Genomic DNA, 25,354 nt, shown 5'->3' on the forward strand with positions numbered 1-25,354 from the left:
TAAAGTGTAGCGTATCTGTGTGTAAAGTGTAATAGGTAGGCATGCCTAATGTTATTTGTATAATACTGAAAACTTTGTGAATGCGCTTTATTAATGTCTATTTTTTATTAAGTTGCCAGTTGCCAGTTTTCAGTGTATATTTCTATAAGTAAAAAATTTTTTTTATAAATTTAAACATGCCTTTTATTTAAATCAATTGATAATACCACAAACAAGGGTTTATTTGCATCTTTCATATATTTCGTGATATGAAGATAACAAATATGTTTATCAACAGAATTACTATATATATAGGTACCTATAATACCAATACCCGCCAGGCTAAACCGGTTGTCAACTTTAGTGTTTGGTACACAACGAAGGCGCTACTAGTATAAACGTATAAACGTTTGGGGACATTTTTTTGTATGGAGTTATCGTTCTTCTCCTAGTCAGTATTATATTCTTTGGTATGGATCTCTATGAAAATTCATGTCCGTGCATGGGCATATAATAGACCCCTAATATATTTTATCTGTCCAAAAGTTCATTAATCTGTCCAATATATTGATCCAATCAAGTCCAATGTGTATTGCGCTTTGGTATTGCGTCTCACATTTTGTTTAATGAGAGAATAATATGCAATGACATTGGACAGGTGAAAGGACCTTTACATGAATATGCGTGCTAGCTAGCGCGGAAGCGCCTCTCGTTTCTATGCGGCGAAATATTTGCTTTCGCATTTTCGAGTCGTCATTACGTAGTGATTATAATATATTATCCTTGTCGTCATTTGCTGTTATAGTCTGACAAAAAAAGTAGATATTAATAAAAACTAGCAATACTTTAGTGTCGTCTCTTTCAAATCAATATATTAAACGGTACACTACAGTATAATACAGTAAAATTATACATTTTGCGTTTGCGTCAAATCCGGTAGTTCTGATTTTTTGCAGGCATGTTTATAATGTTGGCCCAATGAATAATCCAAGTTTGTGACCTCGAGCGCCGAACGCAACTTTGTCAAAAATCGAATAAACCGTATTTTTTTTTAGATTTGGGCGATTATAACCCTAAAGTACTAGTTTTTGATAGTAACTTCCTAGGGCGTTTTTAAAGTAGACTAAATTTGCTACAATAAGACACTAGAATTGTCTCTGTACATCTAATATTTTCCGAGATAAAGCCTTTCAAAATTTTATAATTTTACATTACTTCTTAGCTATAATATAAGGGTTATGTAGGTAATTTATATGGAATTCATCACCGCCACGTTCTACAAAATATTTATTTGCCATAAAAAATGTATGAGTGCCTATTTTGCTACAAATATTTTTTTTTGTACTTTAGTGTTATAATCGCCCAAATCTAAAAAAAATTGCGGTTTATTCGATTTTTGACAAAGTTGCGTTCGGCGCTCGAGGTCACAAACTTGGATTATTCATTGGGCCAACATCATAAACATGCCTGCAAAAAATCAGAACTACCGGATTTGACGCAAAAGAGCCAGGTTACTAAATTCGACAAAGTTACTGGATTAGTATTGTTATTTTTTTTAATTTCTACTCTTTTTTGTCGGACAGTATTTGATAGAAAACGCGCTCCGTCTTTTCCTTTGGTCTCTTCACTTGTCTCATAGGAGTGTTCATATTAAAGCAAAAAACTTCATGATAATGCAATAACCTAATATAAAAGAAACAAATCAAACAAAAAACAGCACTTTGGTGCGGTGCGGTAGTGCGTTATGACTATAAGATCCCCATGATATTATAATATTATGAAGATTGAAGATCCGCATGTGTATTAACTCCCTTATGTCAGGGGCAAATATGTTCTCCTTTACAAAACGATATCTGAGGCTGATTCTGAATTTTTATTGGCTGTTTTCAACTCTAAACTGTTTCTATTGGCTGGAATAATGTCAAGACGTTTTGTTGTCAATCTCGTCAACTATGGCGGGCTTGTGTTTTTTCAAGCTCAAATACGAAATGAGTAGTTATGTGCGCCGCTCGGGCGGCGACATTGACAGCGATTTGTCGAATATTCTCGTTCGCCATTTTGTGAATGCTATGGAATTTTGTGTTAAGTAATCAACGTGAAGTCATCTTGGAGGTATCCAAAATAGGTGTAAGTTCAACTTTTTGCAAAGTGGCCGGGGTCTACTTGAAATTCAAAATAATCGCGATTCATGTGTGGGAGTCGTCGAGTGTCCGCGTTTATCGTTAAGTCGTTGCTTTATTGTTTCCTTTCGCAGCGGTTTAGCGAGCGTGTGACCTTCAGATTCTCTATAAATCACTGTTTCACTGAATTGTTTTTTCAGGTTTGGCAGGTATGACTGAAAATTGCGTTGTGGGTAAGCCGTCTCTGAAGCGGCATGAAGTCGCGAGGCCTGTACACGTCCAGAGGCTGGAAGCTGCCCTGGAAATCCGCCCTTTTGTGAACCAGGTGGAACAGATCCTCAACTCCGAAGGCGGAAGTGACAGTGACGATGATTCCGATGGCAAATCCATGGGCAATGAGATGTCCAAAGGAGATAGGGTAGTACATGGTGTTGTCACTACTAAACAAGGTTAGTATTTATTAATATCATGCTTCGATGATCCTAAGACTAAATAATAACCTTTGTTTTCAATGCACACATCGGCAGTCAGCAGCAGAAGCACAGAATAAATAATAGTACTTCCATACAGAAAGGACACTTCCTATAAAACCGAAGTTTGACAGAGATTCAATTATGCATATTGTATACTTTTCTCAGAATTTAGACATAGCGAAATTTTCAAACACATTAACAGTATATTTAATTAAGAGGGAGGTGATAATATTTACAGTATCCTTATTTACAGAACGCCATAGTGACCGCCTTCGCCTATACAACCTCACATCTGTGGGTGAAGAGAGAGAATGGCTCCGGAATGTCTTGCTGTCCTCTGAGTCCGACACCAGTAGTGGTGAGGACACGCCTGCAGGCAAAGAACAGAGGATAAAAAGATTGCTTAAAGAGAGACTGTATCATAACAAATATGCTAAGGATTATTATAAGGATCAAGGGGTAAATATGGCTTGTTTTTTTACAATATGATTTCAGTCAACAGATGACATTCTTAGGTCTTAGTTATAATTGAAATTGTATAACTGTAATTAACTTAGTGTAGTAAGCTGTTATTTGGTAATTCTGAATACTTCAGAACATCAGATAATTTCAAAACATCACCCATACTTCCATTATAAAAGCCTACTTTCGGCATTACACAAGCCAGTTTTTTTCGTTTTAATTTTATATATTATTTTATTCTTTAAGGCATTTGTAATTTGGGCCTTGTTGCATGAATCAAAAGTTAAATAAATAAATAACCCAATTACACCCTTATTTTCTTTATTTAAGAACTAAAAACAAGTCAAAAACTAAAACATAATATGAATAAATATAAACTACCTAAATCAAACAACCACATTTATGGCGTTTGCAGTTGAGACACTAGGGCCATGGAGCAAAGACGCCCATATCCTTTTCTAGAATTTAAAGAAAAACCTGCTTGAGACTACAGGTGACCCTAGGTCTGGCTTGGGTGACCCTAGGGCTGACTCATTCCTAGGCCAAAGAATAGGCATTGCCATTCATTGAGGGTACATAGCCAGCCTTTTGAGCACCCTTCTGTGGGGGACAGACCTGGGGGACTTTTCATAGGTGGGGGTTTTTATTTACTTTTCTTTATTTTACACCTTGCTTCTGTCTTGCTATTCATGAACTATCTTGGTAGCAACAACGTGTGAAGTTAAAAATGATAGCCCACTTACATGTGAAACTTCAGCTTCATTATTATAACAGGCATTAACGATAATGTACAGAGCACTAATATAGCTTCAAATTATGTCTAGTATGCGTTAAAGACTATCTGTCCCCACATTATGTAATTAGTGACTGAAAATATATTTGTAAATTTGTAAAGCGACCATGAATTGTATTAATGCCATACAGTCGCTGATGCCATACAACTAAAATAAAAATAGCCTTTTTATGCTTTAAACATTTCTTAATGTATCCAGAACTCTCGCTACATGTATTATGGCGCGGGGCTCCTATCAACGGTGGACCGGTACCCAGAGCGGCGCATCAGTCGGCCGCCGCCGCCGGCCGCACGCGGACGCCGCGGGCGGCCCGGCGAGCGCGGCCGTGGCACAAAACAGAAGAGTAGGCGCGGCCGGGGCAGGGAGGGTCGGGGTGAAGCTGGTGATATGGTATGTAACAATTTGCTACTACTTCGAAGACGCTGAGGAATGATAAGGCCATGTCTTTACAGTTTATTTTTGTGGAAAATGTGTAATGTCGCTTATTTTGCAGCCTGATGATGTGGATTGGGAAGATCAACTAAGAAATATTAAGGAGGAGAAAGATGACGAATTTACCATTGTAGATAAACCAGGAGTGAGGTTGGTCATTTATTTACTTTGATTTCTATTTTATTAATTTTAAATATTAATAAGGTACAAGTTCTCCCTTATTTTGTAAATTTAATTACATATCATCTTAGGGTGGTATTCCATCTGTCCAATATCTTGGTCCAATGTCTGTGCATCTCATTCTCTCACTAAGCGAATGTGGGACGCAAGACACATTGGATAAAGAAATTGGACAGGTTAGGTACTAAAACTCTATACTTGAGAAGCATGTTACATCCAAATTGGTGTGATAATTAAGAAAAAGCATTGTGATGTGAGTTAATTCAAATAGGGTTCTGGTAGTCGAGTATTACCCAACACAAATTTTCCAGAGGTCGCAAAAAGCTGTCCACCCTCAAAACGCCAGAAGCGCTGACCGCGCGCCGCCGCCGCCACTGGCAGCTGCTCGTCAAGAAAGAACTGGGAAAAGTGCAAAGGGCTAGAACGGCCACGCACAGGGAGGTCATGCTGCAGCGGAAGAGGCTGGCTACTCTGTGCTGTAAACATTGGAGGCATGTTGCTATGCAGGTTGGTGAAAAAGTGATGGGACAACTAATGCACCACACAAGCCTCGCTCGAAAATCTCTTTACAGTAACTGTAATACAGTTCGATCAACTTTAAGACGGCAATTGTTTAGTTTGACAGCACTAAGCACCACTTGCACCATCCAACTAACCCGTGGTTAACCAGTTAAACCGTTATCCCAGTGTCAAGTTGTACTAGTAACCATGGTAACTCCAGGTTTAACTGATTAACTCCGGGGTAGTGGGATGGAGCAAGTGGCCCTAAGCCTAATTTTAGATAGGGTGTAATTTCCAAGAGTCAAACGTAGGTCTTGCATCTATGTCCCTTGAAAAAACTATGGCAATATGAAAAACTTTTCGTTATGTTTCTATTTAATCATACAAGGTATCTGTAGGTTGTTTTTATATGTGCAGTCCCAGAAGAACATGAAAGAGACAGTGTGGCGGTGCAAGCGGCTCAGCCGAGAAATGCAGGCGTATTGGAGGAGATATGACCGCGCTGAAAGAGAAACGAGACGACGAATGGAGAGGGAGGCGGAGGAACAGAGAAAGGTGATACAGCTTTTTGGATTTTTTAAAAAGATTTTTGAGATAATGCTTGACAAGATCTAATTGGCCCTGAGATAGTGCCGCTGCAAAAACAGCTAACATATAGCAATAATGTGCGTATCCGAAGGTACCCTACTCCTTGCTAGAAAAATCAATTAGTACCACTGAAAATCCGCAACATGGCGAGGGCCAAACAGAATCTTGTCAGGCTATTAAACTTGATCACTATTATAGTTTTATTCATCTTTTTTTTGCCTTTTTTTAGTAGCCTACTTTGGTGTGCCACTGATGGGCAAAGGCCTCCCTCGTTTTTCCCACTCGTATTCGCCTTTACATTCATTACATTCAAATTATGCTATGTAGCCCAAATAAACTTTATTAAAGTAGTTTTGTACATCTAATTCAAAATTATCACATGTATCGTTATTTTAGCTTTAAAACCCCTATTACTATGACAGATGGACGTGGAACTAATGGAAGCCAAGCGGCAACGTCGCAAGCTGAACTTCCTCATAACGCAGACGGAGTTGTATGCCCACTTCATGCAGAAGAAGTTGAACGCTCCCACGGACGACGGCGACGGAGCCGACAGGATACTGCGGCAGCTTGACGAGGACAGAGACCCTAGGCTGGCGGCTATTGATAGTTATGACAGGTAAATGATGAAATTAAGATGTCTGTCTTACCGCTGGTACCTATACCCACTTCATGCAAAAGAAGTTGAACGCTCCCACGGACGACGGCGACGGAGACGACAGGATACTGAGGCAGCTTGACGAGGACGGAGACCCTAGGCTGGCGGCTATTGATAGTTATGACAGTTAAATGATGAAATTAAGATGTCTCTCTTACCGCTGGTACCTATACCCATTTCATGCAAAAGAAGTTGAACGCTCCCACGGACGACGGCGACGGGGCCGACAGGATACTGAGGCAGCTTGACGACAGAGACCCTAGGCTGGCGGCTATTGATAGTTACATTTAAATGACAGGTAAATGAGAAAATGTGGGTACTTTATTGATAAAAACAAAGAAAGAACTAAACAAATCAAAAAACTTAAAAACCTACAGAAAAAAATTGGTCCAGATCGCCGTCAACGGGCAAGGTGCCCAGAAGGCTGGCCGTATTTCCCCGCTGTATGGCGATACTAATACGCTGGGCGAAATAATGGCCAGCCTCTATTAGGCGCGCCGACAAGCCTGTGAGATGATGAGATGAAGTGACTTTTTTGTAGACGCCTGAATGCGCACTTCAGTCAACTGATCGCTCTTGGTTGCGACGGAGATGGTGCATAGTATACTACGGCAGTCCCTTGCTTTTGGTGTAGCTCTAGTTACTAGCCGTCACTCTTAATACTCAAGTAATCAAGTTCAAGGAAAAATATTAAGCGAGTATATTTAGAGCGAATACCAAGTGAGACAGGTGATTTTGTTCGTGGTGCGAAAGAAGTTCACCTGAGCTAACTCAACTATAGCTTTTTCTCAAAAATGGACGGCAAGGTCGACTTTGCCGTCTAAAAAATAGGTCGCGAAGCGCGTAGTTTATGGTCACTCAAAAATTAAAAAGTTAAAAACATTGCAGTCTCGCTTTTGGGACTGCAATGTTGCATACAAATTCCATTATTTGTCGAGTTCCAAACTTTTTAAAATTTGATATGGCCATATTAAATGAAGGCACAGGCCCATTAAACAGCCAAACAGATGATTAGTACCGCGACTATTTAGTTGTCTCAAATAGGTTGGCGTATTTTCGGCAGAAAAATACACTTCTATTTTTTTACTAAAAAAATAAAAAGGCGGCAAGGACTTTGTTCTGTGAAAATATATACGTAAGAACGTTGGTTTTGTAAAATATATCTATGATATTCATATTTCTTGCACCATTTTTGAGAAAAGCACTATATATGACTCGGCTGGAAGGCTACTTGCTGGCTTCGGATTCAATTAAACGGACTCCCAAGGTCGTCCGTTTAAAACGAATCCTCAGCCTGCAAGTAGCTACTTCCGAGCCTCGACAATAATGTACTATTATTATCTACATATTTATTAATACACCCTGTTAATTCCAGCGAAGCGATGAAAGCGCGCGCGTCACGCAACGCGCGGGAAGCGTTCCGCACGGAGCGCGCGCGCACGTGGCAGTTCGACGCCGCCGCCGCGCCCGCGCCGCCGCCCGAGGCCCGCGGCGACCACGCGCAGCCCGACATCTTCCAAGGCACGCTCAAGGGCTACCAGCTGAAGGGGATGAATTGGCTGGCCAATCTTTACGACCAGGTTCGAGTTTGATATCAAGCTTCTACCGCGGTTTGTGCGACGTATCGACCACCCAAGCGAGCATTCCGGAGTTTTGTGTGGAACCCTCAAATGCTGCAAGTTCAAAGTAAATCATTTTGATAAGTTTTCCCAGTCTTTTTAATGGTATATTTTGCTTTATAATTTGTCTAAAAAAAAACCAGCGACTTAGAGTCGCTAGCACCAAACCATCTGCCACCGTTAAAGCGTTCGCTAAATATGGGTTGTATGGGAAGTTTCATAGATCTCAGTTGCGTGATGTTGATCAGCCTGTTAACTATGGTTGGTGCAACTGGCCCTTAGCCGTCAGTTTCTGGTCTATTAACGTTAGCTGCCTAAGTTTTTCTATAGTATGTTACCTGGGCAATTTTCTTTAGACAAAGTTCATATCAAACATTATTATTTTTCTATATTGTTCAGGGTATCAGCGGCATCCTGGCCGACGAGATGGGTCTCGGGAAGACCGTACAGTGCATAGCGTTCCTCTGCCACGTGGCCGAACGGCTCGGCGTGTGGGGCCCTTTCCTAGTGGTCTCACCAGCGTCCACATTACACAACTGGCAACAGGAGTTGCAGAGATTCGTACCTGATTTTAAAGTTGTAAGTTGAAAATTTATTCGGTTTATCAGGCACCAGTTAATATTACACTTTAAACTCTCGCGTTTTGTACACATATTCAATTACACAAACGCGTCTACCGCGATATAATTTCATTGTTTTTACCTTTAATTCCGACGTTTCAGCTGAGTTGCACCAGCTGTGGTCACGGAAATGTCCCAACAAATGTCAACGGAGACCATTTGTTGGGACGTCAGTCTTTCCGTATATTGACAATAAAACTTTCTTTTCCACGAAAACTGCCTTATCAACATTGTCAAATACAATTATAGACCAACCGCTTAAATGAGTCCTCGCCTGCGCGGTACGGGGGCGGCGGGGTAGGACGACTAAGGGCGGCGGGGAAGATGCGGGCGGCAGGCGTCCGGCGCAGTCATTTAAGCAGTCGGTCTATAAGTCCCAACTCTTATCGAAATTGAATGGTCGAATGATGATAAACTCTTCTTTAGATCAAACTGCTTGACCCAACATAGAAATGATTAATTGGACAGTAAATTTGCAGGTACCATATTGGGGCAGCCCCAACGAACGCAAGATACTCCGGCAATTTTGGGAGCGCAAAGACCTTCACACGCGCCAGGCCGCGTTTCATGTGGTCGTGACGTCATACCAGATCGTTGTCAGCGACCTCAAGTACCTGAATAGAGTCTCGTGGCAGTATATGATATTGGACGAGGCTCAAGCTATAAAGAGCTCTGCTAGTATGAGATGGAAACTACTGCTTGGGTTCAGCTGTAGAAACAGACTGTTGCTGTCAGGTTACTATCAGATTTTTTTTTGTTCGGTAAGATTAAGCTAAATTTGAGAAATTGGGAAATCTATATGCTATGCTTGGGAACTTTTCCTGAATATACCTTGGCAATAACAATATTGAACGAGGCTCGTGTAGTAAAATCAGGAGGTTGTAGCAGGGTCATTCCACCGTTTCGGGTGTTACACTTGAACTCATAAAATAAGGTTTTAATCGATATTGTAACAGGAACTACGAGGTTATAACTATTGATTCATCTACTACTTTGATAATATTTTCTTTTCCTGTACACACATAATTGAAGTATAAGACCAATAACGAGAGAATCACTAAAAAGTAGCTGTTTCGGGCGTTACGCGAATTGGCCTATACCTTCTGACCATCAGTACCAAAATGCATATTTTAGCGAATTTTGTCAAGTAACCTCCAGTTTTATTTATGTCAAGTAGTAATAGTTAGTATAGTCTACGGAAACACTGAAGTAACACTTAGTATCACTTTTTGTTTAATTTTAATAAAATAAATTATCTGTTTCGGGTGTTACTCATGGTTCGTTTCGGGTGTTACGAGTACGAAATTAAGACAGATTTATACGAAATTATGGCTCATTTTATTGAAATTATTGTCTTTTTAATAAATTCGATTAAAATCATAAGTAATAGATGCTGAATTAGTATTAAATACATTAATCTTAACAACAAAAACTGTTTCTCGAAGATATCATAATTATTTTTCTTTTGATTCAAATATTTCCGAAAATATTCACTTAATCAAAAAATGGTTGATGGTGACACCTATTCATTTTGAAAGATCTATCCAACGACACCCCACACCTCAGGATTAAAGACGAAAAAAAATAAAAAATATTTTGTACTGGAGGTACCCTAAAAAAATTTTTTTTTTGTTATTTTTGTGTTACTACTTTGTCGCCATGATTGATTTTTGTATCCATGCCAAATTGCAGCTTTCTAGCACTAACCACCACGGAGTAAAGCCGGGGACGGACAGGCGGACGGTCACCACGTTTCGGGTGTTACACAACTTCAAACTTTAAAACATACGACTAAAGCAGACGCTAAAACAATAATTATTACACATTTGAATAGGTTCACATCATAGCCTTTCTTTGGCAATACATGTTTGGCTGTAGTTAATTACGGGAAAAGTTACACATACTTTTATCTCTTTTTCGTTTCGGGTGTTACTTTGAGACCACAGTCTAGAATACTCTTCTAAAAACCAATTAATCCATGCTTTTTAATATTTTTAAAGACAAATTATAAAATTACGATATTTTACCTGAAATAACTGCGAGAAATTTGTAACAGTTTACAGTTATTTTCTTTTTAATTAGTCTTGCCAATATCGCTGTATAAATTTAGTTTTACGCATATCATTTAAAACGTTGCGATCAAGTACATGGAAAACATGTAAAAATGGTTTTTTTTCGGGTATTTTTTCTGACATGAAGGTTTGGTATGTTTTCTATGGAAATAGGTTAGTGTTGACTTCTTAAACCAATTTTCATTTTTGAACCCTTGGTAGCGTTTATTATGGAATGACCCAGCAGTGGTAAAAGCTGAACTGAACCACAATAAATGTACTAGGTACCGAAGGTTCACTCTCTAACAAAACGCGTCTGTTACGATCAGGACAGATATGGCCGCTAGGTGGCGACAGCGCCTCGCGCGGCTTATGAACAAAACTGTTGTGGAACGGATGTACTTTTAGCTACCTGTAGCAAAGCGATGAAATTGCGGAGTGAGCCACGCCTGCTCGCGGCAAAAATCTGACGGCTCCTATGCTGCCCCCTATAGTTCATGCACGAGGCCTATACTGTTTGATAATCATCAGTATTTGTAACTGGCAGGTACTCCAATACAGAACAGCATGGCGGAGCTATGGGCGCTCTTGCACTTCATAATGCCGACACTGTTCGACTCGCACGAAGAGTTCAACGAGTGGTTTTCGAAAGACATCGAAAGCCACGCCGAGAATAAGAGCACCATTGATGAAAGTAAGTAAATAATTTAACTAATTAATATTTCTGGGTTAATTTTACCTGTTGACCGCCAAAGACGTTAACTGACGCGCGCGGCTATAGCAGTATAGCCCAATATCAATCTTCGTGCATGAAGGGCTAACAAACCCGCTCAAATGTTACCACTGCCCATAGACTAGGAATCCTCTAGACCGAGTTTAGAGCAATTATTTCATGCGATGATGCCAAAAATGCGGGGGTGCGCGGGACGAGGTGAGCGAAGTCCCGTGCCGTGATTGGTCCGTTCAAAGACACGGCGGACGTCATACAAAGACACTTTCGACTCGAACATGGAGTAAAATTACCGTATGCGTGGCAGAGGGGGTAGTGCGACTATGCTCAGTCTGGAGGATGTTTTGTCTGTGCCACTACCCTTGTTTTGGGTCTTCGCACAGACGAAGTACTGACTGAACTGAGGTTTCTTTTTGTTAATATCGATTTTATGTTGTTCCAGAGCATTTATCTCGGCTCCACATGATCCTGAAGCCTTTCATGCTGCGAAGAATCAAGAAGGACGTGGAGAACGAACTGTCAGACAAGATCGAGATAATGGTGCACTGTCCGCTCACCATCAGACAAAAACTCTTGTACATAGGTTAGTCCAGTATGGCTTCGATGTCGCAAACACCCTGTATAGATAGTCGTATCTTGTTGTTGATTGTTTTTTTAGGGTTCCGTACCTAAAGGGTAAAAACGGGACTAAGACTCCACTGTCCGCCTGTCTGTCTTGCTGTCACCAGGCTGTATCTCATCAACGGAGATAGACACTTGACATTTTCACAGATGATGTATTTCTGTTGCCGCTACAACGACAAATACTAAAACGTACGGAACCCTCGGTGGGCGAGTCCGTCTCACACTTGTCCGTAGTAATAAAGTAGCCTCACAAAAACCGTATGTTTTAGCACTGAAAAAGAAGATCAAAATCGAAGAGTTGCTGCATTTCACTGTCGGGTCGGAATCGGGCCACAACGTCGACAAGAACTTCACATCCAACCTTATGAACTTGGTCATGCAATTTAGAAAGGTGAGCCACATTCATCTTTATAACTTTATAAGTAGTAAAATTGTTCTTAGTGTAAGGCAATTATTGATCCTACTCACGTGGATCAAAAACTATAAATTCGGAAGAATACGTTGCTTAATAGAGTCTTTAAGCTTTTAACCGCCAGCAATTTTTGATCGAGCGTGCTCGTGTCGCCACCGACAGTAATTGTACCACGCAGAGTAAGGTTGGCATAGTTACGCGAGTTATAAATGTGCTGTAAAAACCAAATCAGATCTTTGTCTTATTTATCAGACTGTGACGAAATGAGCTGGATATGTAATGTCTTATATATCAGACTCTGGCGGTTAAAGAGTTAAAATTCCTACGCCCATCACAAAAACCTCATTCGCGAGGCGTCTTCCTAACTTCCTGCATCCCTATATTTTTAAAATACAGTAGTAAAAATGTGCAACTTATCTGAATAGTCACCTCTTGAAGCACACTTCACTTTCTCATTCCTATTCTCTTTCTTTCAATTTCATTTCATAATTTCCTTAACTACCTATACATCACCTATTAGATTACTTTTAGTTTTTTCCTTAACCTTCAGCCTATGAACTGCGAAGTCGGCTGCCACGTCACAGGCTTAGCCTAGTATGGGGCCACAGGATACCTACCTATTAATATTTGTAAACAAGGTTCTTTTCAAATAATAGTTATTTGTTTTACAAGGGGCAAAGTTGTTGTTTAACTCAGTTTTTGCGCTTATTGTATATTTTGTTGTATAGAGCTCTGCCTTGTAAGAGATTTGCTTCACACACGTTAATTCCTTGCTTGGCAACACGTATTAATGACCGTTTTATGCCAGGTATGTAACCACCCCGAGCTCTTCGAACGTCGCGACGTCCGCTCTCCCTTCGCAATGCAAGTCGACGACTACCACTTACCGAAACTAGTCGCCGAAGAAGCTATCCTGTTACGCAGCATACCGTCCAAACGGCACTTGCTGTATAACAAGCTGAATATACTGACGCCTGAGTATGTACACAGAAGTCTGAGTGAAGAGAATGGAATGTTCAACTTTATGAGGTTTATTGACCTCTCGCCGATGGAGTTGTATAAAGTGACGCTGTGTGGATGGTTTTACGCGTAAGTATTATAATATACATATTATTTTCTTTAAAAAATGCCACACTATTTTGAGAGCTTCCACTAAAACGAGACTTATGCTCTGACTTACTTTTAATATTTAACCTAACATTTCGAGCGCGACATTATAGTAATAGGCATACCTCGCAATCGAGGTAGCAAAACCGTAGCAGTTGCACATTAAGGTTGACGCATATATACGTATTTACTAAGTCACATACAAAAACTATGTTTTAAATTAATTATTTAAGATCAGGCCGCGTAGCCAAGATGCCAATCGCTTACGCTCCGTAGCGATCGAAACGCAACTGTCACTGTCACACTAATACGGAAGAGTGATAGAGAGACATAATGCTTTTCGTTGTCGAAGCGATAGCGATTGTAACCTTGGCTAGGCCGGCTGTTTGCGTGTGATTACGCTAAATAAGGTATTTACATCCTTGTGCTATACACACATCATTACGTTCTAAGTAGGTAGAATTTATTTTGTATTTCAAATTAAGAGTAAACAAATTGTGATCAAAGAAACAAAAATTTAAAGAAGTAATTTAATAATTTACTTTCTTGAAACACAAATTTAACTTCAACATTTAAAAAAATAGTGGCTTTGTTATCATGAGTCATGATGATGATTCATGACATATGAACGCTAACCTTTACATTCAACTGTCATTTGCTACGGTTTTGCTAACTCGATCGCGAGGTATGGTACAGTGGAAACTCGATAAGTGGAATCGCAAGGGACCGGCTGTTTAGTTCCCCTTATCCAGGTTTTCCATTTATCCAGTTTTCCACTTAACCAGGCTCAAATAAAACGTTTTCTCACTTACAGAGGCTCTCGCTAACAGAGGTTGTGGATGCTAGTAATGTCGCTTATAGAGGTCACGTATAGTATGTTCAAATAAAAGATCAAGACAAATAATCATCTTTTATTAAATATGTATGTAGATATGTATGTATTAACAAAAAATAGGTATGTAATCCTGACTTTAATAAAAGCAATACTGTAAATAATCCACAGTAGTTACTCGTATACAATTTTCAATATTTCAAAAACAAGATCAATTAAACAAAATCACTCCTAATATTTATTTATGCAAGAGAAACCAGTATGGTTAAATATAAATACGTAGTTAAAACACGAACCATATTGTTAACAAAACAAACTACCCTCCTTGTGACGGTTTTTTTTTTAATCTTATTTATTTTATAAGCCGGTTGACGGTTTATTAAAAATACAAATTTTATAACGCCGAGCTATTCCACTCATAGAGGTTTTGGAGACGGCTGCTTCCAGTTACAGAGGTAAAAATAATAAATTTTCGAAAAAATGGATTCCGCTTATAGAGGTCCCAAAATTCCACTTATAGAGGTAATTCGTTGCCAAGGGACTGGAACCGAGAACTTGGGTCCACTTAAAGAGGTTTTCCACTAACCCAGGTTCCACTTATCCAGTTTCCACTGTAATAGGTAAACATAATGATTGGAAATCGTTCGAGTTCAAATATAAAAACTTATTCTTTTTTTAGCATGGAGCATATAAAACAATGTCTAGAAAAATACGAAAGGCTTCGGCATCGGCACTTCTGGTGGCAACAGCACTCAAATTCAGAAGTAAAAGACGAGGTGGCCGAAGAGACTGTAGAGTCAGAGCCAGATTACTACGACGTTGTCAGTAGTAAGGATAGATTGCTGCTGTGTCCGGATGGCGATGTGTTGAGGCAGAGGAAAACAGATAGTTTGACGTGGAGGGACCTACTGTTTACTGACCCGCTGTGGACTCAAGGTAAACCAAAACAATGCATGTCGTGTAGATTTTCCTCAGTCACCCGTTGACCACGAACGCTGTAAAGGATTTGAAACGTCGAGATGAATCAATATACGCGATATAATCCGGTTATTTTTTTTTCATAAACTAAAACATTTTGCTTGAAGTTGTTTTCTTTGGTTGTTTCAAGTCATAGTTGTCAATCACTTCGGACCGTATATGTTTGGCATAGTCTTAAAATGTGTAATCTTCGAATTTCTGACAAAAAAAAAACAAGAAAACAACAGTGCAGCTGGATTAACTTGAACTTGAAGGCTATACAGTAAACTTGACGTTAATAAATTGAAAAATTGCCTGATAAAAATGTATTTGCATGATGGACATGAGTATGTATAGTTTGCGTTATTCCATTTTAATGTTTATGTTTTAGGTGGGCCATTCTACACACACACAGAACACAGTATTCACTACATGTCGGAGACTATAGAACACAGAAACATGAGGACTAGAAATCTCAAAAGTCATGATGATCAGGTAATTTATTTAACTTACATTTATAAGTAACTAAGAGTGGTATTCCATCTGTCCAATATGTATTGTGTCTCACATTTTACTACAATGAGAGAGTGAGACGCAATGACATTGGACAGGGGGAATACCACCCTTAGCTATATATTTTGTCAATCTGTCCAACAACTAACCCACACTAGCGTCTCCCGAGCGTCGGCGTCTAGTCAACTCTATGGCTGCTGCTCGACGCAAAGTTGGCGCAACTGCGTAGCGACGCTATTTTTCATAGCGCTGATTATCGACGTCGACGCTCGGGAGACGATAGTGTGGGGTGGCTCTAAAGTGTAATTCAAAATGTAGGCACTTGTCCCACCGGCGGCGATGAGCGATAAGCGAGTAGAACGATAAACTAGAAACGAGTGGGCGAGCGGCGAGAAGCGAGTGCTAGCTCCAATAGTTTTGTCGCTCGGCTATAGGCGAGTGTTCGTGTGCGATGGGCTATTACTCGCGTCACTCGCTCGGGCGGTGCAGCGTAGCCGAACCAAAGAATATAATACTCACTAGGAGAAGAACGATAACTCCATACAAAAAATCTCCCTTTCAAAAGTTCGTTTATACTACTAGCGCTCTGGTAGGATACCATTGTAATTAGAATTGACAACCCGTTTAGCCTAGCGGGTATTGGCAGTAATCCAGTTCAGGAAGCTAATGGTCCTGGGTTTTGGTCCTTGTGGGAGAGGGAATTTCTTTTTGTATTATTGGCAGCTCGTTGAATAGTCTGAATTCACTGTATTCCCTTCTAAAGTAATTAACATTTTGCATCCAAATTCTTCGTTTTTTTCTGTTCAAATTATTCCTTTTTTTCTTCCGTCTATTCAGAATTGCTGCTGCGACTATACTATAAAAATCACCATCATCGTCGTCTGAACTAGACAACAGTAACAGCTCAAACGCTTTGCTTACATTCATAGCAAATATCTGCACTGAAATACACGCTGAAAAATCACCGCTGATTGGTCTCGCAGCTTGAGTTCTACTACGAAGCGAGCATCGCCGAGCGAGTACCGCTGAGCTAGTTTTATCTTATCGCGGCGACAAACTAGCAGAGCGAGTGTTCTCGCGCGCCGGCAGTGTGAACAGCCAGCGATGAACTATTAATATATGTCTCTTTTACTGACATTAGAATCCTAATTTTTTGTTCGTTTCTTGGGCGATAAAATCGCCGATAGTTAATCGCTTACTCGCTCTTGGTGGGACAAGTGCCGTAATGTTGAGTTTGACTCAAAGTTAGCTCATGTCATTTTAAACTTAACATCCTAAATTCCAGTTTGATACGATCTGACTTTACCAATTGTTTTTTTTTCTCAGTCGGATATGTTGCGTGAGATAAAGACGGAAGAGGGAGGTGTGATGTCGGTGCCAAGCGCAGAAGTCGCGGAATTCGCCCACGTGGAGAAGCCGCCTAAAGTGTATCAAGATGTGCCAACGGGTTTACCAGCTTTCTTATGTACTGCCCAACCTAAGGTAAAGTTCAACAGAAATTGTATCTGATATTTCCTTATCTTAAAATCGTGATGTAAAGCTCTATTTTTGTTGACTTTAGATTTGAGAAGACCTTATGGATAGTTGTGGGTAATAGATGTATGTCTCCAAAGAAATTAACCCGGGATGTTTTCGTAGGTTGGTGACTCCTGTTGTCAAAGTGTAGTGGGAGGAGGGACGCCACTTTATAGCCCAACAGCGTCGGATTATGGGGTATGGCACATTGCGTCCGATTCGCACGTCGCTCCGATGTTTGAGCGTGACAACGCTATGCGCGTAATATTGCAGTGTGCCCTGCTCCTATTGAATTTTGGGAATACTACACATATCAGAAAATGTACGGTCTATTTAATATATATTCAACTCATTTGGGGGACGTGATCTAATAGACCTGCAGAAGTAAATGTATTCGCTTGTGCAGGTATGCGTGTGCCCGCTGCAGCCGTTCGCGTCGTCGCGGCAGTTCGCGTACCACCTGACGCGGCACGCGCACGCGGAGAGCGGCGCCGGCTCGCACGCGCTCGCGCGGCTCGTGGCCGCCGCGCGCCCGCCGCAAGGCTGGGCGCCGCTGCAAGTGCCAGGTACATACGCCCTTCTTCTATGGAGTGTAATCGTTAAGTGTAGCCAGCCGATAATTCCGTAAATATAACAGATATCAGAAAACTTCAAATTGATATCGAAAGTGCGTTACCCAATGAGTAAAATTACATTAATAACTATTTTAAAATAAAAGCAGATATATCCCAAAAATTAACTTCAAACCCTACCATACATTTAGTACGACGACTCACCCCTCGGTGACGCGTCGGTGTCGTAAAAGATATGTACAACTGCTTGAAATTCATTATCTGGGTATAATATTGGGTAACGCACTTTCGATATCAATTTGAAGTTTTCTGATATCTGTTATATTTACGGAAGTATCACCTGGCTACACTTAACGATTACACCCTGTATATTATAATGCTCCTTCAAGCCCATGGCCGCCCTCACTATAAGGATATTATGAATTGACTAAATCATCGAGGCTTAAGATCGATTTTCCTAGGATAGGAAACTAGAGCATTAGTAGTACAACTTTCTCATGCTCATTTACTTATTTCACGTAACCAGAGATTTTGTGTGCCCGGAATGTTTTAGTGCTGTCTTGCCGCACTTAGCAGTTACAAATCTACTAGTGATAAGTTGCAAAATTGTATTGTACCTATTACAGTTATGTATAGCCTGTCCGATTTCTAAGATCAAGTTTGCCGCACATTTACTATGGCATACTTGATCTTAGAAAATCGGACAGACTATACCTACTTGAGAATTTGTTATGCTTTGTTTTAGATAAGAATCAGTTAGTGAGCGACGCGGGTAAGCTCACAGTTCTGGACTCACTGTTAAAGCGGCTCAAGGAAAGAGGACATCGTGTTCTCATATACAGCCAGATGACCAAAATGATTGATCTCTTAGAGGTGTGTATAGTGTTCAATTTATTTTTATTTATTGTTATATTCTGTCGCTGCATACCGAAAGCGTATGCGTAGACGTATACGTGCGTATGGGTGGTGTTCAATCAGTCCAATATCTTTATCCAATGTGTATTGCGTCTCACAATTTTGCTCAATCAGAGAGTGAGACGCAATGACATTGGACAAAAAAATTGAACAGGTGGAACCACCCTAAGGTATAAATCGTCATAAGCGCCACGGCTGTGTGATGTCTCTTATAAGAGTTCATACAATACAACGCACGTGCGTGTACATTTTACGCACACCCATCCGTCATATAGCACGATCTTTTGTTATATTAATACTTATACGCAATTATATTTTAAAAATACATTTGGAATTGGTATTTGGCAGGAATACATGTGGCACAGAAAACACAAATACATGCGGTTAGACGGTTCCAGCAAGATATCGGCGCGGCGCGACATGGTGGCTGACTTCCAGGTATGAAATCAACATAAAAAACCGTTATAAGGACTAAACATCGAAACTAAAACTCTGTGTATTTTACAATGTGACGTGTCAATGGAGAGTGTTGCTATTAGTTTCCTCGCGCGTCAACGCATTTTAGTTTACGTTATGGTTGATCGCTATACAAATTCTCGAAGTAACTCGTCTGACGATTATATAAACTTAAAGCAAATGTAATTTACAGGCACGAACCGATATATTTGTGTTCCTTCTGTCCACGAGAGCCGGCGGCCTGGGTATCAACCTCACCGCTGCAGATACTGTAAGTAAATTATGATAGCTAACCCTAGCCTAATAAAACATGGTCTTCTCTTCCCAGAGTGACACAAGCCTGCGTCACAATAACATTGCCACTTTATATAGCGCTATCGCACATTATCATATAGCGCTGTCGCATGATGACGTAGGGTTGTGTCACTCACGTGACCACGAAAAGACGGGAAGAGAGTACCAGGCGGGGTATATTATTATACCATGTACCTAACTATATCGCCTCATTTGTAACGCGATTTTATTATAACAGTTTTGAACGATTCACGGTTAGTTTCACTAGACTTGTATCGACCGGGATATACCGTGATTACCTTTTGTATTGTTTTCGAGCTCCCGATATTTCGACGCTCGAAAACAATAGAAAAGGTAATCACGGTTCATATGCCGGTCGTTATAAGTCTCGCGATTTTATAGTATGGGGCGGAAACGAGAAAATTGCGATCCCATTCGACATGATTTTAGTTGTTCAGCTTTAAACGGACTTTACTTTTTCAAAATCTTTTGGTTACACAGTTGTTAATTCAAATAAGATCATGAGGTTTTAAATTTAATTTAAATTTAGAGACTGCCCAGAGAGCAACTGATTTTTGAAAGGTTAAGTTGGTGTTAATATTATGACCGTCTACTTTTGACAATGCTTGAACAATAGGCGAGTAATAAAAAATATCGTGGTTTCTTTGTATGACAGGTGATATTCTATGATTCCGACTGGAACCCCACCGTGGACCAGCAGGCCATGGACCGCGCCCACCGACTCGGGCAGACCAAGCAGGTCACCGTCTACCGGCTTATCTGTAAGGGCACCATCGAAGAGAGGATTATGCAGAGGGCCAGGGAAAAGAGTGAGGTAGGTTACCACCCACATATGATTTGGATTGAAATATTTGAAAACCGCCTGAGGACCAAGATCAGTAGTACTCTTACTGATGTGCCGACGAGAAAATATCTCTGGCATCAAAAGAAAATTCGACAACTTTTAAACGAAAACGCCAATTCCGAATTGTGCAATTATTGGTGTAAACACATATGGTGAAATATTTTATATATGAAGCATTAACTCTGTACAGATCCAAAGGATGGTGATAAGCGGCGGCAACTTTAAGCCCGACACGCTGAAGCCAAAGGAGGTCGTCTCGTTATTATTGGACGACGAAGAAATAGAACTAAAATGTAAGTTTGCCGTCAAATCCGCTCGCGACTAATTCCCCCTAAAACTTTCAAACACATTTCACCCCCTTAGGGATTGCATGTAAAAAAATGTTTTTGAGATATACTTACTTCCCACGAAAAATATGTCTGCCAGTGTATAAGTAACGAAACTGTTCTATATGCATATACATCATGTTCTTACAATTAAGTACATTACAATATTTTTATTTCCAGACCGCCAAAAATCAGAAGAAAAGAAACAAGAGGAAAGGGAAAGAAAAAGAAAGTCAGCGGCGCTGCCCCCTGTAAGTAACGAGTTATTTATTTGATTGTTCGGTGTCAAATTAGTCTCGAGTTACTTTAAAATTTACAATTAAAAATAAAAACGTTTCATTATGTGTTTCAGTTGTAGTTATTACAGTAACAGTTACAGTAACACAATGTATGTTGCAGCAACCCGCTGCCGTCGAAGTGAAGCGTGGCCGTGACTCGTGCTCGGAGCCCGGCAGTCCGCTCCTCGTGGACGATGAGCCACGCGACGCGCATCTCACCCCACCGCACACGCGTGAGTATATCAACCAACTAAACTTTAAGAGCGGCACCCTGGCGATTTGCGAGCGAGTTCGCCGCGAGCGCGCAACGATTTCGCTGCGTACTGTTATGCAGGAATGGGAGCGAAGAAGTTGTGTGCTTGCGGCGATATCGTTGCGCGCTCGCGGCGAGATCATTGCGCGCTCGCGGCGAACTCATTGCGCGCTCGCGGCGAACTCGCTCGCAAATCGCCAGTGTGGCCCCGCTTTAAGAGCCGTAGAATGGGTAGGGTATTCCGTTCGTTGTTTCTTAAACTCTAATATCAGGGATCTAAATTTGCCAGCCAAAAACCGATTTTGAGGTTTTAAATTTAGAATTGGAGTCTGTAGGGGCAGGCAAACCAGTGGGAATGGAGTTTCATGCGTCCGTCAAACATGCTAAAATTTGCCAATGTAACTGGAATTAACTGGCTAAGGGTTACTTAAACTTACTGGCTTAGGGTGGTTTAAGGGTTATTTTAATAATATGTATGCTAGTTTTAAGGTATTTATATATGGGCCATTAGTTGCCTGAAATAAAAATTTCTTTTTTTCTTTACCACCCTTACAGAAATATGAATATAAGTTGGTATTTCATCTCTCCAATATATTTGTCCAATGTAAGAAATTGAACAGGTGCAATACCTTTGCATACGGGATCTTTGTTCATGTTTTTGTATTGGAGTTTTTACTGTTTAGGTTTATGTGTAATGCGTTTGATAGAGTAATTTCCATCTACAGCTTTCTCCCCCGTGGGCCGAGCGTCATCGTGGTCGGCGACGCGCTCGACGCGCGGTGCGAGGCGGGGCCGACCGCGCGGCGCGCGACACGCGTCGCGTCGCGAGCGACCCCTCCCTGCCGACACCGCGGGCACTTCTGCGGACGCTGTTGCCGGTAAAAAAATGTTATCTATAGTTTGGCAAACAAAATTGAAGTCGAAGAAGGTGCGAAATTCAAAATTTGCGATCAAATCGATTTATCGAGCATACCTACAGTTTCAAATTTGCCCCCTTTTTCTATTAATAAAATTGACAAAGTATGTTTTAAAGTTTTTCTGTCGTTGCGTATTACGTCGTCCTAGTCGTGGACGCATTCCGTTTGTTTTTTAATCTTGTTTTATTCCAGTGAAGCTCTGTGTACGATAAAATTTACATTTTTTTTTTACTTTTGGGTGGTACTCCACATTCCTTTGATTATATCCAATTTCTTTGTCCAATGTGTATCGCGTCTCATATTTTGCTTGAGAGAGTGATACGCATATACATTGGGAAAAGAAATTGGACAGGTGGAATACCACCCTAAAGGCCTGGCCAAACAGCCGGCGCGACGCAGCGCCGCGTCCGCGCCGCGCGACCGCGGCACATGCTAACAGGTTACCGACGTCAAACAGACTGCGTCCCGCCGGTATCACGCCCCGCTTCTGTCGCGCCCCGCGCCGCGCGGCCCCTTGCGTCCACACGGCGCGTGCGCAGCGCTGCGCCGCGCAAGGTCACATCAGTCGGATCGGACGTTAGGCAGCGAGCGGTGCGCCGAGTTCCCGCGCGGCCGCGCCGCGTTCGCGCGCGCGATGAGGGCGTGTTGAGAGCGTGAGGCCGGCGCGATCCGCGCGCGCCCTGTTTGAACAGGCATCGCGTCGGCATCACGCGGCGCGGGCGCGGCGCTGCGTCGCGCCGGCTGTTTGACCAGGCCTTAAGGCTTTTATTGAATAGAAAGAAGAAGATATTTCACGTCAAACTGGTAAGCTTTCGGCCCTTGTAATAATGTAGAAATGAAACGCAGGTGCCGCAATGTTGGAGTCGGAAGCGCCGCTGGAGCCGTGCGTGCCGGCGGTGCGCGCGCGGCGCGGGCCGGGGCGGCCGCGGCTGCGCGGCGGCCCCCCGCGCGGCCCGGCGCGCCGCCCCCGCCGCGCGCCCGAGCCGCTGCTAGTGCCGCTCGCGCCGCCGCCGCCGCCCTACCACTCCTAGCAGGGACGAGAGGTGCGCACAAGCGAGAGATAACATTATTCTGGAACTTTGAGTCACCTATTTTGGCTTTAGTTTGCAGGTTTGCACTTCCGCAGAAGATTGTAGAGAAGTACGTAAAGTGAAGTAGAAAAGGTCGCTTAGGGTCACTTGCACCATCCTACTAACCCGTTAACCCAGTGTCAAAGTGTACTGGTAACCATAGTAACTCCACCACTGGTTTAATGGGATGGTGCAAGTAGCCCTTAGTCGCCTCTAATTCTACAGGAGCGAAGACTGATCAATGATTACATATACCTTATATTATTTTATTGAACGCGTAGTGATCTAATAAAGGATCCAATTAAGGCATATAAATTAAAATTTAAAATCTTTAATAAATCAAACTATGTATTATTTTGGTATGACAATTTATCAGTTGAATAAAGAAAAAGAATTTGATGCCATGGAACATGAAACGTGTTTTTGTATTTATTAGTTAGAGTACTTTTAACCTTAAATGCCGTGACGCCGGAACATCAAATATGCCAGGTAAATAGCCACTTTTATTGTTACAGATGCCATACACCCCCAATTGTGTTCGACGCTGAGCCCCACCTAGTGCAATTTAATTAAATGAATGAACTAAACCCTAAAATAAATACTGCTCATGTTAAATTTAAATCAGCTTTGTACAAACGCTTTTATTTGTTCTCCGTTATTGTTATTTTAAAAGCATGTTTTACTTTAATTTTACACAGAATATCAATTTTTTATTTAAAAAGAACATGATTGATTTAAACGTTATTTAATGAAATATGGACAATCAGCATATTTATGTGTAATTAACTTGTTGTGGTTTTAATATTAATTTAAATAGTCGCGTTTGGCGTGACGCCGTTGTATTATAGGAGGAAATGGATGTTTTGCAATAAATGTGAAAGTTGTGAAACTAAACATTTGTTTTATTACTTTCTTGAGATTGTAGTTCAATAGCTATTTAAATAATTTGGCCAAGCCCGAGATAGCTCGAGGCATTTAGTGTTCCGTACGGCTACCATCAGTTTGGCATTGACATATCGTGAACGTAATTTACTTCTTATATATCTCTTTCGCACTAATGTGTCAGTAGTGTCAGTACGAGCAAGATGCATAGAAAGTAAATTACGTTCACGCCCATGATAGCGTTTACCTACGTCAACGCCAAACTGATGGTAGCCGTACCGCTCGCATCGTTACATTTTACAGAGGTTGTTTGCCTGTTTTTAGGATACCTTATTCAACTACCCTATAGGAACCCTTATAGTTTCGCAACCCTTGTAGTTTTTACTACATATTTAAGTAATGGTACTTAATGAAAAGGAATATTGTGTATATTGTTTCGACGAATCTTATACTCTCAATAAAATCTATAGATGAGGCCATAGCTGTTAATAAATATTAAATGACTTTATTATCTCTATACGCCTTACTAACTCTATGTGTCCTATTGTGAAAAAAAAACAAAACGACAATGAAGAACGGAATTCTTAATCTGAATTTTTCAGATTTTTGAGATACCTAGTCCATTGGTTGGAAAGCCCGTTCGAAATTTAAACTTATTTACAATATAATAAGGTTGTATTTTGTAGATCTCTCTCATACTTATAGTAGGCTATTCAGATAAAATTAAATATCTCAAAAATAAGCAAGCAGAATTAAACTTTGTGTCAAAGACATAAGTCGTAAATTTCAATGCCAAAGTTTTAACTAAGGATCTTTCTCGTTAAAACTAATGCCTAATATGAAATGACCAGTGTAAGCATCAGTTAGCTAGCCCTAAGCAACCAAAGATCAGGCTGCAGTTGAAAAACTAATAAAGATAAAGTTAAGCTGATAATTTTCCCGCCGTCTCCATGCTTCTTTAAGTTGGGTATTGACTGGTCAGCTGCCTGTTAGCTATAGTTTTCGCGAAAATCGCCAGGACAGAGGTGAAAATTTTTGTATGAAAACTTGCAACTTTAAATACATTTTTTGACGAAACTATTGCTGTCTAAAATGAAGTCAAAATCAGTCCATCGTCTCAATTTTTTGCAAGCTTTCTAATGGTACCCCACACGATTCTTACAAATGAAAAATATTTCAGCCTACCCCTCTCAACCCCCTAAATTTCCCCCTTTAATAAGAAATAAGCAGTTTTGACTTATTTACAATATGAGTGGTGGTAATTGCTATAACTGTTCCAAATTTTAGGTATCTACGTCAAACGGTCTCTGAGAAAAACGCATTTAACTGATTTGCAAGACCGAAGTGATCCCATAAGTG

General features: G+C 40.8%; 1 protein-coding gene and 1 long non-coding RNA gene across 2 annotated transcripts in view; both read left to right on the forward strand.

The window, feature by feature from the left end:
- Positions 1-25,354, forward strand: part of LOC134667791 (uncharacterized) — a 537,524-nt gene that overhangs the window by 158,094 nt on the left and 354,076 nt on the right. The gene's annotated exons all lie outside the window — the stretch shown is intronic.
- LOC134666435 (chromatin-remodeling ATPase INO80) lies at positions 1,908-24,007 on the forward strand. Its single transcript, XM_063523599.1, has 29 exons — positions 1,908-2,106; positions 2,300-2,548; positions 2,826-3,031; positions 4,027-4,218; positions 4,322-4,410; positions 4,752-4,947; positions 5,359-5,496; positions 5,952-6,148; positions 7,563-7,767; positions 8,206-8,385; positions 8,906-9,161; positions 11,025-11,171; positions 11,650-11,790; positions 12,101-12,222; positions 13,052-13,332; positions 14,862-15,118; positions 15,531-15,634; positions 16,979-17,134; positions 17,574-17,733; positions 18,485-18,612; positions 19,003-19,092; positions 19,304-19,381; positions 20,081-20,239; positions 20,460-20,562; positions 20,776-20,846; positions 20,995-21,106; positions 21,852-22,004; positions 22,890-23,086; positions 23,629-24,007. Exons 2-28 carry the CDS (start codon positions 2,311-2,313, stop codon positions 23,072-23,074), a joined length of 4,344 nt encoding a protein of 1,447 aa, XP_063379669.1. The 5' UTR covers positions 1,908-2,106; positions 2,300-2,310; the 3' UTR covers positions 23,075-23,086; positions 23,629-24,007.

Source organism: Cydia fagiglandana, chromosome 1 (assembly GCF_963556715.1).
Source record: "Cydia fagiglandana chromosome 1, ilCydFagi1.1, whole genome shotgun sequence".
NCBI lineage: Eukaryota > Metazoa > Arthropoda > Insecta > Lepidoptera > Tortricidae > Cydia > Cydia fagiglandana.